We start from the raw sequence: 14,952 nt of genomic DNA, 5'->3' as shown, positions 1-14,952 counted from the left end.
CCCAATCCAAATGGGAGTGATTTTTGAGGAAGAAGGGATGTGCTCCGGTAAGCCTAGTAGTAGCTCAGCTCAGCTCTAGCTCCCTCCCGTGGCTTTTTGGTCCCTTTCATTCTCCAACCAATTATTCGGAAGGTTCTTCTTCCCCTTTTTTTTCGTCGATTTGAAAAAAAAAAAAAACTATCTCTTAGAAATTAATTTTCATCTTTCTAAAGAAACTGGACCAAGAAGAATCGAGGCGAAACTAAGGGGAACGAGATGAACACGAGACAAATTTAGACCAACATAGAAAGAACGAGCCATGAGGCAAAAAAAGAGAAGAAGATCTTGAGTTATTACTCAAATGCAATGCTTTAGCCTTGGCCTATGAGGCCAAGGGTCGACACTCAAGAGGGTACGTTCCATGCATGCCTTTAGCTTATCACATCCTGGTTCAATTCGGATTCGTTCCTCTTTAACCTAATTTACATTAAAAACGTAAGAAATCCTAAAAAGTGTTTGGCTTCTATGGGCCATCCAACTTGAATCCCAAGTTTTTCTACTCGCTCGTTGCTCGTGTTGTTACGTGCAATAAGAATACCCGCTCGATGTCGTTAGTGCAATAAGAGAATAATACAAGGGTTCGTTTGCAAAATAAACAAAGTAAAAGGAGCTAAAAGAGAAAACAAAAAAGTAAGAAAATGGGGGCCGAGTGGAAGAATATTCCTTACTACATAATATATTTCATCCAGACAGAAAGGATATTCAGAAGGACGATTTAGAGGGAATAATTGTACACGTGTCATCACAAGAAAGAATCTCTCTGTGCCATTCTTTTTAAATCTCTCCCTCACAAACCCTAAAAACCCTAAAACACAGAGAGAGAGAGAGAGAGAGAGAGAGAGAGAGAGAGAGAGAGAGAGAGAGAGAGAGAGAGAGAGAGAGAGAATCTGCAGAAAAGTTGAGTATTGGAAGCTTATAAGAGAAGAGAGGGTGAGAAAGTGACCAAAATCATCATCATTCCTCTTTCTCTTTGTTTCAGTGCAAGAGAATTTGATGCAATCTCCAACTTTTCCATTTCCCACACACAAAATTTAACTTTCTTTCTTTATCCATCAAAATTCCAACATATCCATACACTCCTACACATTACTCCACTTGTTTTTCGTTTCGATTTTGAATAACCCGACTTGTCTTTTTCGATACTCAATGACCCGTTTGATAGTTATTCACTGTGATATCCCATATTGGTTGGGGAGGAGAACGAAACACCCTTTATAATGGTGTGGAAACCTTTCCCTAGTAGAGACGTTTTAAAGCCTTGGGGGGAGCCCGAAAGAAAAAACTCAAAGAGGATAATATCTGCTAGCGGTGGGCTTAGATCGTTACATTTACATTTTCTTTGTGAATCAATAAGCTCGACTTGTTCAAACCCAAACGTTAAGCATCACGTTAGAATCGTGAGATTCGACAATCATACATTGAAAAGTTAATAAATTATTAGAAATAATTACGTGTCATTACACGATTTAGGTTTCATATGATTTTTATTAATCGCAGAGCATTTCTAAGAAAAGCTATTAATCCTGAAGGACAAGAATCGTTAGTGCTTTTTCCCTTTAAATTGCTATCAGAAAAGTATTGTGATTAAAGTATTTTAGTATAACGTGTATTTTGTGAGTGCCCAATCTATTTTGGTTTTGCATTTCGGTGTACTTCGATCAAAGATCAAAACCAACCTCCTCTTTGTTTGCTGTTTAAGTTTGAGAAACTAAAACGAGTAGGGTATGCTTTCAAAATTGAATTTGAAACTCAAATAGGGTTTAAGGAGTTTAGATACTCTTGACCCTCGTATTGACTCAATCCCTTGGGAGTTACCGTGTTAAAGGTTAAATATCGCTATAGCAACTCGATTCTAATTCATATTAGTCATAACTATATGATAAAGTTGATATACTTTAACTATTAGCTTAGAATGGTTCAATGTACGAGAAAGAAATTGAAGTTTAATGATTTATTAAAGGGTGAATGACATTATAACCTATAATTTGTGTATGGCCAAAGGAGAATCTATGCTCAACCCAAGTCTTGCTTTGAACTAAGAACTTTAGAAAGAGATTTAAAAAAAGGAAAGGGAAAAGAAGTAATTAATAATGGGTATTAAGAATGCATGGCCACTTACTTTTTGTAGCTGTTCATTTCAATCTTTTAGGATACAAGATTTGAAAAGAAGAACACAAAATCAATTTGGAATTAAAGATGAAACTCATGAATGATGAAGGTTCTTGAAGAAAGTAGGAGCTCTTGTTTAGAACATATGAACTCAAAAGAAGGAATATAATGTAAATGTGAGTGAGAATCTTGTTACCTTCCAACCCACTTCCTAAAAAGTAAGTAGTAGCAAAAATTGGAGAAGATTCTTCAACTCTTAGGGTAGATTTTTCACAATAGTGCTTCATTTTTGTGTTACTTTGAAGCTTTGTGAGTTGAGTTGTGTATGTGTTGCTCTTGATTTAGAGCCTTACAATTGGAACTTAGATATTCCTTTCTTAGAGAGAAGATATTAATTATATTGTATTTATGAATGTTTTGGTAAAGATACGATATTCTCACTCTTGTTATGGAACGACCTAAGTAATCGAGGATCATCTCGATGGAAGGAGATCATTGGTCTATATTTAAAGATAACATCTTTTAGGGCAAAAACTTAACTTATGCTGTAACAGCCTAAGTTCACTGCTAGCAGATATTGTCCGCTTTGGTTCGTTACGTGTTGTCATCAGGCTCACCGTTTTAAAACCCGTATGTTAGGGAGAGGTTTCCATGCCCTTATAAGGGATGCTTCATTCTCCTCTCCAACCGATGTGGAATCTCACAATCCACCCCCTTGGGGGCCTAGCATCCTTGGTGTCTAACTCTAATATCATTTGTAACAACCCAAGCTCATTGCTAGTAGATATTGTCCACTTTGACTCGTTACGTATCTCTGTCAGCATCATGGTTTTAAAATGCGTCTGCTAGAGAGAGGTTTCCACACCCTTATAAGGGATGCTTTATTCTCCTCTCCAATCGATGTGGGATCTTAATCCACCCCATTGGGGGCCAGCGTCCTCATTGTCACATCTCCTGGTGTTTGGCTCTGATACCATTTGTAACAGCCCAAGCTCACCACTAGCATAAATTGTCCGCTTTGGCCTTTTACATATCGTCATCAGCCTTACAGTTTTAAAACGTGTTCGCTAGGGAGATGTTTCCGTACCTTTATAAGAGATGATTCGTTCTCCTCTCCAACCGATGTGAGAACTCACATTTAGCATCGATAACATCATACAAACATAGAGATATGAGCAAGAACTCAATCCTATAACCTTTGTACTTAATATAATACACAAAGTTTAAGAAGGAAACAACTTTTGGAACCCAAAAGAAAGTTGCATGCATGGGTTGGATAGACACATAGTGAGGCAAAAGGCTCATTTGGATCTAGCCATGTAGCATAAACATTGAAGAGATAAGCTTATAGATATGCATTAGAAAAATGACAACTTGAAACTTTGGGTGAAAAAGAGAGAAAGAGAATATGAATAAATACATAATTTATCATAAACATTCAAGAGATAATACCTTTGGTTAAAAATCAAAAAAGTAAGATAGAAGAATTGAAACTAAGCCTAAGGCCTCTTAAAGAGCTAAAGAATGGCCAAAAAAGAAAAGGCAAAAAAAGGCACAAATTGTAAGAAAGAAGAAGAATCCATGCTTTGTATTAGTGATTTCTTTTGAATTCTCTCTCTCTCTCTCTCTCTCTCTCTCTCTCTCTCTCTCTCTCTCTCTCTCTCTCTCTCTCTCTCTCTCTCTCTCTCTCTTACACACAAACAAAGAAACCCTAATGTTTCTCAAAGGTTCCAAAACCAGGCCCTAAGCACATGATCCCTCTAAATGTCAGACTCCTTGATTCCTTCTATCAAAGCATCTCTCTCTTTGTTTTTCTCTTTTAGCTTTCTTCTTTGCAAGAAGTTACCCTTCTTCTTTATCCCCTTTGCTTTTCTCTCTCTCTCTCTCTCACACACACACACCCTTTATTCCCTCTTGATCCTCCTTGAGTTTCATAAGCAATAAACTTAGAAACCCTTACAATCTCAAGAACAATTCAAACACTAATCTCTTTCTCTCTTGTTTTTGTGTTTCCCATGAAATTGTAAGCCATTTCAAGAACCTTACGAACAAAAAAATGCCATCTCCACCAGAACTTAGCCTTGATTGCAAGCCTAACAGCTACTCTATGTTACTCAAATCATTTGTTTCAGATCAGGTGGCTATGCCTTCTCAAGATCATACTCAGAAGCAACTTGAAGATTTGCTATCTCGTCTTGAAGGAGAAAGACTCAAAATTGATGCTTTCAAACGTGAACTTCCTCTTTGCATGCAACTTTTAACCAATGGTACTATCATTTTGTTCATGATTATTGCCTCAAATTTTCAATTGGGTGTGTGAATTTCAATTGAATTATGGTGTTTTTGAATGAATTTGTAGCTTTGGAGAGTTCTAGACAGCAATTGCAAGCTTGCAAAGGAAACAATATTCATCAAAATGGTTCAAAGCCTGTTCTTGAAGAGTTCATTCCACTCAAACAATCAACCCCAGAAGAGCAAGAAACCATTTCAAGCATTTCTGATAAAGCAAATTGGATGATATCAGCTCAACTTTGGAGCCAAACAACAAATGATGAAACAAAACCAAATCTTTCCTCTTCAAAAGACGCAATTATTGATCATCAAATTGGCTTCATCCCAAAGCTTCAAAGAAACAACAACAACAGCAATAATGGTGGAGCTTTTCATCCCTTTTCAAAAGATAGAATTTTGAGCAATACCCAAAATTCTAATTCTTCTCAGCTTCCCGATTTGGCCCTCGCCGCCGGCTGCGGTGGTGATCGGAAAGAGATTGATGAGAATAAGTGTGTAGATAACTCCGATCACCACCAGCCGGAAAATGGTAATTTGGTGGCCGGAAAAGTGAATTTGGTTGGAGATGGACAAATTACGACTAGTAATGTTTCCTCCACGGTGGCTAATAACAATACCAACAATTCTACTAATCACACTCACCGGAAAGCTAGACGGTGCTGGTCGCCGGATTTGCACCGGCGATTTGTTAATGCTCTTCAAATGCTTGGTGGTTCACAAGGTGAGTAAAAGAAAATTGCTTTTGAATTGGTTTTATGAGATTCTAATTTGAGCTTTTTGTTCTTTGAATTTTTATATCAAATTTCTCTTCTTTTTAGATTGGAGAGGTTTTATTCAATTTGACCAAAAAAAAGAGAAAAAAAAAGAAAAAGAAATTAAAGTAGGATTATATGAAGAACATGTATGTCTTGTCCTTGCGAAGTTAAATGTTTGTGTTTTTTCTTCGGGAAAATTAATGATTTTTATACATGATGTTGGAAAGTTTTGATTAATTAAGGGTTTTTTAGGATATTTTGGGAGCGTATGTTATATATTTTTTTCTCATTATTTTATCATATTATTGAATTTTAAAATAATTTTCACTGATTTATTTGTATTTTTTTTTTCTTTAAATGGAAAAATATATATAGTTGCCACTCCAAAGCAAATCAGGGAGCTGATGAAGGTTGATGGTTTGACCAATGATGAAGTTAAAAGCCATCTGCAGGTCTCTTTCTCTCTCTATGTATTTTCAAATATATATTTGAAATATATCTTAAAAATAATTACGTTTAATTATAAATTTTTAACGGGTATCTTCTCGTTCGTGTCTATTTAATTTATGCATATTTAAAAAAAAAATATGTTCATGATCTTCGTCCATATTATGGACGAGGTAAATTATTTTATTATTAAATCTGTTACTTGTTTGTTCCCGTATGCTTCAAGGATTAAGATATTTGTACTTTTCTTGAGTTAATTTAACTAATTAAAATGAGATGACGAGTCTTTTACGAAATGTTGAACTAATTAAATTAATGCAGTAAGAATCTATCGATATTGGAAGTCTCGGGAAGTGTTATAATGTCTCGATAGGTTCTGGGTAAGTGCTGAAACTACTCCGTGAGCTCTAGTTGAACTTCTAAGGCGGTTTTGACTCCACAAATGGTTTAAACACATTTTTAGGAAGTTACGAATTGATCTATTAGAAACCCTTGTAAACAAAGATCAAAATCAAGGTCGTCTCGTTCAAGAAGGTCAGGTAACAGAGTCAACGGTTTCGAAGCTCAACAAGCAGTGAGACCGAGATTATATAAGAGAATTCATAAAATTAATTGAGTTTTGTCTAATTATTGACAAAATTCAACTTTTTAAACAAAATTATGTTTTTATTGTTTAATATATATATATATATATATATATATATATATATATATATATAGTTTTTGTATGCATAAAGATTCTCTCTTTTTTTCTTTATGTACACAGAAATATAGGTTGCACACAAGACGACCCAGTCCAAGCCCACAGGCGGCCGGAGCTCCGGCGCCGCAGCTGGTGGTGCTAGGTGGCATATGGGTTCCACCAGAATATGCTACTGCCGCGGCTGCCGCCGCACACGGAGGAGCTCCGGCACTCTACGCACCACACCCAACATCCTACTGTGCACCACCAGTGCACCAAGATTTCTATCCTCCGCCGCCACCGCTGCCACACCACCAGCTCCACCACCAACACGCGCTCCACCAGCAGCTGAACATGTACAAGGCAGCCGCCGCCGCAGCCGCTCAAGCCCAAAGCTCGCCTCAATCCGAAGGGCAAGGAAATGGCGGTCGATCGGAGAGTATCGAGGACGGCGGGAAGTCGGACAGCGGCAGCTGGAAAGCCGAGAGCGGCGGAGAAAATAACGGTGGCGGAGAGAGAAAGGGGAACTTGGCGGCGCTGAGGCAAGAGGCCGGTGAGGAAAGCAACGGGAGTGAAATTACACTCAAATTCTGAGGTTATTTAAGTAATTATGATGTGATTAGGGTATTTAGACTAATTAATTTAAGAATTAGAATTATAAATATATATTATATTATATATTAGAGGAAGAGAGTCTTTTTTTTTTTTCTTTTTTTCTTAAAATATATGTCATTTTAATTTATAATTAATTCTTATTAACTTTTGAAAGTGTAAAATGAGGGCATAATATAAAAATAAAAGCCCAAATGTTTGTTTTATTTTTCTTCCTAAATCTTTGTGTGCTTTTCTTTTTCTTTAATTTAATTTTATTTAAATTCTTATTTTATATTAGAATTATTAATTATTATTTGCAATATTTGGTTGAATTACTATAAATAGGAATCATAAGTAAAGAAAGAAAAAGAAAAAAAAAAAAAAAAGGAAAAAAAAAGTGAGAATTTGTATTCTTTTTCCTTTTGTATGTTATAATGAGATTTATTCCAATTCACAAAAGAGTGGATATTAGATTTTGATGCTATTTACTTTTGTCTTTTTTGGACGTTTTTACCCTTATAGATAACGAGGAAGAATAAAAATATGCATACCTTAATGAATAAGATATTAATTACCTTTTCCCGAGGTTAAAGAATCAATTTTCTGTTCTCGTATTTATTGAACTAAAAAAAAAAAATGACTATTTTGTATCGGTGCAATTTTCATAAATAGAAGAAAATTCTTTTAATTCTTTGTGCAGTGTTTACATGTGATATCCCACATCGGGTGGGGAGGAGAACGAAATGCTAGCAGTGGGCTTGTGCTGTTACAGATGGTATTATAGCTAGACACCGGTCAGTGTGCCAGCAAGGACGCTAGGCCCCTAAGGGGTGTGGATTGTGAGATCCCACATCGGTTGGAGAGGGGAACGAAACATTTCTTATAAAGGTGTAGAAACATGTTCGTGGCAAACGCATTTTAAAACCCTTGAGGGGAAACCAGAAAGGGAAAGCCCAAAAAGAATAATATCTACAAGCGGTGGACTTGTGCTGTTAGAAATGGTATCAGAGCCAGACACTGGGCGGTGTGCTAGCGAGGACGCTATGTCCCCAAAGGGGTCGATTATGAGATCCCACATCGATTGGAGATGGGAATGAAACATTCTTTATAAGGGTGTGGAAACCTCTCCTAGCAGACGCGTTTTAAAGCCTTGAGGGGAAGCCCGAACGGGAAAGTCCAAAGATGACAATATCTGCTAGCGGTGGGCTTGGACCGTTACATTACATAAATACATTTAGGTTAAAGATAAAATACCTCAAGAGTTTCTTAATCCTATAAACATTGGTTTATCTTCCCTAAACGTTTCTTTATCTGAGCAATTCAATCACTTATGTTTGTCACCTAACTCGTGATGTCGGAATATGGTCATAGGTAGATAAGTGGAAACGTAAGTGAAAGGAACGTTTTGTAATGGTTAACATCTCGTAGAACGAACGTGAATCTTAGTTGGAACTATAAGAAAAAGGTAAGTCCAATGGTAAATAATTGCTCAATGATTATGAAGGATGCAAGAGATCAAAAAAGCAAAAGAGAAAATGGGGTAGGGTGGCTTACCTTTGCCTCATTTGTTTAAGCAAATCTGAGGATTTTTAAGGCACCGAAAGCTCTTTGGCTTCAGACTTTCCACCTTAATTTCCTCTTTGCTTTCACAAACTTTACTTGTAACCACGAGACCACCTCATTCTCTCAGTCACTTTTCTTTCTTTTCATTTTGCTGTCGACGAGAAAGGCTTGTCTGGACCATTCCCGGCTGAACATTCACTATATTCTATGTCATTCTCCAAAAATAAAAGGTTAACCGTAATCCGGGCACACCCCTAACGGATATTGTCTTCTTTGAATTTTTCCTCGAGAGTTCTAAAACGTGTATGCTAGGGAGAGGTTTCTACACCCTTATAAGGAAAGTTTCATTCCCATCTCCAACTGATGTGGGATCTCACAATCCACCTCCTTGGGGACCTAGCGTTCTCGCTAGCATACTGCCCAGTGTCTAGCTCTAATATCATTTCTAACCGCCCAAGCCCACCGCTAACAGATATTGTTCTTTTTCGGCTTTCCCTTTCGGGTTTCCTCTTAAGGATTTTAAAATGTGTCTGCGAGGAACATGTTTCTACACCTTTATAAGAAATGTTTCGTTCCCCTCTCCAACCGATGTGGGATCTCACAATCTACACCCCTTAGTGCCCTAGTGTTCTCGCTAGCACACTGACTGATGCCTTGCTCTGATACCATTTGTAACAACACAAGCCCACCGCTAGCAGATATTATCCTCTTTGGGCTTTCCCTTTCAAGCTTCTCCTCAAGGTTTTTAAAACGCATCCGCTAGGGAGAGGTTTTCATACCGTTATAAAGAATGTTTCGTTCCCCTGCAACCAATGTGAGATCTCACAATCCACCCTTTTTGGGGGTCTAGCATCTTCACTAGCACACCGACCAGTATCTGGCTCTGATACCATTTGTAACAGCACAAGTCCACCACTAGCAGATATTATCCTCTTTGGGCTTTCTCTTTCGGGTTTCCCCTCAAGGTTTTTAAAACACACGTTAGAGAGAGGTTTCCACACCCTTGTAAAGAATATCTCGTTCCACTGCAACTGATGTGGGATCTCACAATCCACCACCCTTCGAGGCTAGCGTCTTCATTGGCACTAGTTCCCCTCTTTCTCCAACCGATGTGAGATCTCACATTAACGTACAAGTGTAGTCCCAAAACTTTCAAGTTTGTGTCTATTTAGTCTATAAACTTTAAAAAGTATCTAATAAATGTCTAAATTTGCAACTTTATATCCACTAAGTCTCTAAACAATTAAAAGTGTCTAATAAATACTTAAACTTTTAATTATGTCTAATAGGTCTTTGTATCTAACGAGTCAGTTAACATTATACATTAAGAATATTCGACACAAAATTGAAAGTTTAAGAACTTATTAAACATTTTTTTTAAGCCGTTCGATCTATTAGATACTTTGGTTCTTCCAAATCATGAAACTTGTATATTGGAAGCATTAAGAAATGATTAACTCCATCAACAAGAGAAAATGGTTGAGCATAAAATTCTAAAATGTCTTTTCAAAATGTACCTTTTGATGCACTTGGACGGACACTTTTTCTTCCATGACCATCTTATACCAATCACAACTCAAAGCATATTCTCCTCATCCACTTTCGTCGAACCCAAACTCGGCATCCCATTATGTTCTTGCAGTATATCTTGTCCACAATTCACTTTTGAATGAGATTTTACCTAAGTTTGCTATTAACATGACCTAAATTATGTCCACACAAGTTTTAATGATGCCATCCTCGAATACGGTTCCAAATATGTCAAAATGTTCTTAAAGAAAGGATTACAACGCAATCATTATGAGCGGATCTAATAGTTAACAAGGATCATGTAATGGTATCGGTTTCTCGCCCATATTTAGCCTTGGACAAAATTTACCGTATATTGGGACTGCATTCCCAAGTAACCCAACTCATTGACAGCACCTCGTGGTGCGATAGGGTTCGAGCATAACGGGATTCTCACCCTCTCGGTGCCCCCTTCAAGAGGACTTGTACCCGATCCATTGCTTAGGACGCTTCTCCATACTACAATTCGGACGTTGAGGGCGCCCGATTCTTAAGCTGAACTCGTTAAAAAAGAAACGGACAACTTAGATTTCAAAATTTTGGTGCGAACTCATGGGAAAGAACTTCAAAGAAGCTGGAAAAATACTAAAAAGAACTTCAAAGAAGCTGGAAAAATACTAACGTGAAGCAATGAACCTCGGAAGGTGCTAATTGTGAGATCCCACCTCGGTGGGAGAGTCCCCTCAAGAAAAGCCCAAAGAGAACAATATCGGCTAGCGGTAAGGTTTTCGCACCCTTATAAAAAATATTTCATTCTCTTCCCCAATCGATGCGGGATCTCACAATCCACCCCCTTCGAGGCTTAGCGTCCTCACTAACACTCGTTTCTCTCTCCAATCAATGTGAGACTTCATAATCCACCCCCTTGAAGGTCTAGCGTTCTTGCTGGCACACCGCCTGGTATCCTCTTTGGCACACTCCCTTCAAGGCTCATCGTCCTCACTGACATACCGCCAAGTGAAAAATATATGTTTCTTTAAATATTTTTCAACGGAACTCTGAGGAACGTTCAAATTTGATGCATTTGACATATACATTTAGTAAAAAAACCAAACTTAAACACTATCATTTTCGGGCCATTTTCGAGTCATTTTCCGTAGGTGTACCATTGCACTTTTTTTCCTCTCTGAGACGGTCATTAACTCGTTCAGAAAAGTTGTTTTCTCGTTTTAGTATCATAACAAATCAACTAAAGATTGTTCTTAGCGTAAAACAAGGAAGAAAAAAAGCATTTACTCAGGTCTATAAGACCTCACAACCATAACCCTCTTGAGAAGATCCTAATGGAGACACTTAATTATTTATGTGAAAAATTAAGTTTCTTTCAATATTTTACAACGAAACTCTGAGGAACGGTCAAATTTGATGCATTTGACACATACGTTTAGTAAAAAAACCAAACTTAAACACTTTCATTTTCGGGCAATTTTCGAGTCATTTTCCATAGGTGTACCATTGCACTTTTTTCCCTCTTTGAGACGAGGGACATTAACCCGTTCAGAAAAGTTGTTTTCTAGTATCATACCAAATCCACTAAAGATGCTTCTTAGAATAAAATAAGGAAGAAAAAAAAGCATGTACTCAGGTCTATAAAACCTCACAACCTTAACCCTCTCAAGAAGACTCTAATGTGGACATCTAATTACTTAGGTGAATGTTCAAATTTGATGCATTAGACACATACGTTTAGTAAAAAAATCAAACTTAAACACTTTTATTTTCAGACTATTTTTGGGCCATTTTCGAGTCATTTTCCATAGGTGTACCATTGCACTTTTTTTCCTCTTTGAAATGAAGGTCATTAACTCATTCAGAAAAGTTCTTTTCTCGTTTTAGTATCGTACCAAATCCACTCAAGATTGTTCTAAGTGTAAAATAAGGAAGAAAAAAAGAATGTACTCAGGTCTATAAGACCTCACAACCTTAACCCTCTCGAGAAGACCCTAATGGAGACACTTAATTACTTATGTGAAACAACCAAGTTTCTTTCAATATTTTTCAACTAAACTCTGAGTAACCTTCAAATTTGATGCATTTACACATACTATTAGTAAAAAAAACCAAACTTAAACACTTTCATTTACGAGCCATTTTTGAGTCATTTTCCATAGGTGTACCATTGCACTTTTTTTTCTTCTTTGAGACAAGGGTCATTAACTTGTTTAGAACGGTTGTTTTCTAATTTTAATATCATACCAAATCCACTAAAGATTGTTCTAAGCGTATAATAAGAAAGAAAAAAAGCATGTACTCAGGTTTATAAGACCTCACAACCTTATCTCTCTCGAGAAGACCCAAATGGAGACACTTAGTTACTTATGTGAAAAAACTAAGTTTCTTTCAATATTTTTCAACGAGACTCTGAGGAACATTCAAATTTGATGCATTTGACACATACTATTAGTAAAAAAATCAAACTTAAACACTTTCATTTTCGGGCCATTTTCGAGTCATTTTTCATAGGTGTACCATTGCACTTTTTTTCCTCTTTTAGATGACGGTCATTAACTGGTTCAGAAAAGTTGTTCTATCGTTTTAGTATCATATCAAATCCACTAAAGATCGTTCTTAGCGTAAAATAAGGATGAAAAAAAACATGTACTCAAGTCTATAAGACCTCACAACCTTAACCCTCTTGAGAAGGCCCTAATGAGACACTCATCATAGAATACTGTTCGAAAGGTTTAGAGGGGGAGATTTAAGTCACGGTGATCACTTACCTAAACTTTGATATCCTCATAATCAAAAGTAGTAGAGTCAAAAGTTGTTTGTTATTAGTCTCTCAGCTATATTTAGCCTTGGACATAATTTACGGTACAATTGGGGCTGCATTCCCAAACAATCTAACTCGTTGATAGCACCTCGTGGTGCGACGGGGTTCGAGCGCAATAGGGCTCTCACACTCTTTGGCGCCCCCTTCCATGGGATTTGAGCCCACTCCGTCGCTGAGGACGCTTCTCCAGACTACAATTCGAACGATTAGGGCGTTCGATTCTTAAGCTGAGCTCGTTTAAAAAAGAAACGGATTACAACTTAGATTTCAAAATTTTGTGAGATCCCACATCGGTTGGAAGTCCCCTCAAGAAAAGTCCAAACAGGATAATATCTGCTAGCGGTGAGATTTTCACATCTACGTGGGATTTAACAGACATACTACTAGAAAGTCCATCTCAAAGGTTGTACAAGACTGCAATAGGTTTCACTATTTTAAGGATGGGAGCTGTTCTCTCGAGATTTCTGGTGATCATTCATAAATATCAACAGAAGTGAAGTCCTATGGTTGCTGTGCCGTGACTCCAGTTCATAAGATATGGTTCATTCAAATTTGGCTAGATTTATTTAGAAAGCAAAGAGAATATAAGTGGGCTGTGTTTAGGGTATTACGGAGTGGAGAATTAACACACCAAACAAATCTCGTAACAACTCAAGCCCACTTTTGAGCTTCCGTTTTTAAAACGTGTCTATTGGGGAGAGGTTTTCATACAATGCTTCGTTTTCCTCTCCAACCAATGTGAAATCTCACAATTCACTCACTTTAGGACTCAGCGTCCTCGCTAGCACTCGTTCTTCTTTATAATTGAGGTGGGATCTCCAACCAATATGGACTCTCACAATCTACCCACTTCGGGACCCAGCATCCTCACTGGCACTCGTTCCTCTCTATAATCGATGTGGGATCTCATAATACACTTCCCTTCGGGGCCCAACGTTCTCGCTGGCACTCGTTCCCCTCTATAATCGATGTGGGATCTCACAATACACACTCCCTTTCACTGACACTCATTCCTCTCTTCAATCGATGTGAGGTCTCACCGTCCACTTCCTCGTTGGCACACCACCCGGTGTCTAGTTCTGATACCATTTGTAAGAGTCCAAGTCCACCACTAGCAAATATTGTCCTCTGTGGGCTTTTTCTTTCGGACTTTCTCTCAAAATTTTTAAAACACGTATGCTAGAGAGACATTTCTTTATAACCCTTATACAGAGGAAAGTTTACCGGGAAGAACTCCCTTGCCTTGATTTTTCTCAAGATCATTCTCATTTCTTGTTGCTGAGACGCTTCTAACTCCTGTTGTTACTGACTGCTGATAGAGAACACCACCTGAAATTGTGAAAAGGAGGCAGACCAAACCACACCATTAACTGTGAAAGCAGTAGCAGAAATGGCTTTTCTTGCAGCAAAACCAAATATACAAGATAAGGATACTGCATAAAACGCATCATGTTCAAACCAATCTCCTCCACTTGAACCCAAGGCAGAAAAAACATCAAAAACCAGAACGGAGGAACTTGTTGGACCTTGTTGGAATAAACGTGAAAAGCAGCGGTGAAAAGTAGTTTTAATTTGGTTAATTTTAGTAAGTTTTTGAAACTGAGAGGTAAAACGTAAAAGTAAAAGGCCAACAGAAAAAAATGAAAGGCCAAAAAGGTTTGGTGAGTGTTATTTTAACAAATTAGTATCAAAGCAATAGAAAAAGGTTTTTCAGAATTTTTTCCCCTCTCGACATCTCCTTCACAGTTTCGTGAGTGTTATTTTAACAGATTAGTATCAGATCGAACATTTATTTCAACAAATTGGTATCAGAGCTGATGGCGAATATGATGAAACAAATGTCGCTACTTCGATTAACGAAGACGAACTACGAGAATTGAAGCATCCAAATAAAAGCTCTTCTCGGTTCTCAAGATGCATGGGAGGTGGTCGAAGAAGGTTTTGAAGAACCAAAAGATACCACGGGTTATACAGCGGCGCAAAACAAGACGCTAAAAGAATTGCGATCAAAGGATAAGGCAGCATTATACATGCTGTTCCGGGCTGTTGACGAGTCAGGCTTTGAGAAGATTGCAAGGGCAACTACTTCAAAAGAAGCGTGAGACACTTTAGAAAAAGTGTTCAAAGGA

The 14,952-nt window shown here is 37.6% G+C and overlaps 1 protein-coding gene across 1 annotated transcript; it reads left to right on the top strand.

The window, feature by feature from the left end:
• Positions 1-3,839: 3,839 nt before the first annotated feature.
• LOC111798070 (Homeodomain-like superfamily protein) lies at positions 3,840-7,141 on the top strand. Its single transcript, XM_023681025.2, has 4 exons — positions 3,840-4,415; positions 4,508-5,161; positions 5,571-5,647; positions 6,409-7,141. The coding sequence occupies exons 1-4, from the start codon at positions 4,205-4,207 to the stop codon at positions 6,916-6,918; spliced, it is 1,452 nt and encodes a 483-aa protein (XP_023536793.2). The 5' UTR covers positions 3,840-4,204; the 3' UTR covers positions 6,919-7,141.
• Positions 7,142-14,952: the final 7,811 nt, after the last annotated feature.

Source organism: Cucurbita pepo, chromosome 7, assembly GCF_057944985.1.
Source record: "Cucurbita pepo subsp. pepo isolate OVF chromosome 7, ASM5794498v1, whole genome shotgun sequence".
Taxonomy (NCBI): domain Eukaryota; kingdom Viridiplantae; phylum Streptophyta; class Magnoliopsida; order Cucurbitales; family Cucurbitaceae; genus Cucurbita; species Cucurbita pepo.
This window is presented reverse-complemented; position numbering and strand designations above follow the sequence as displayed.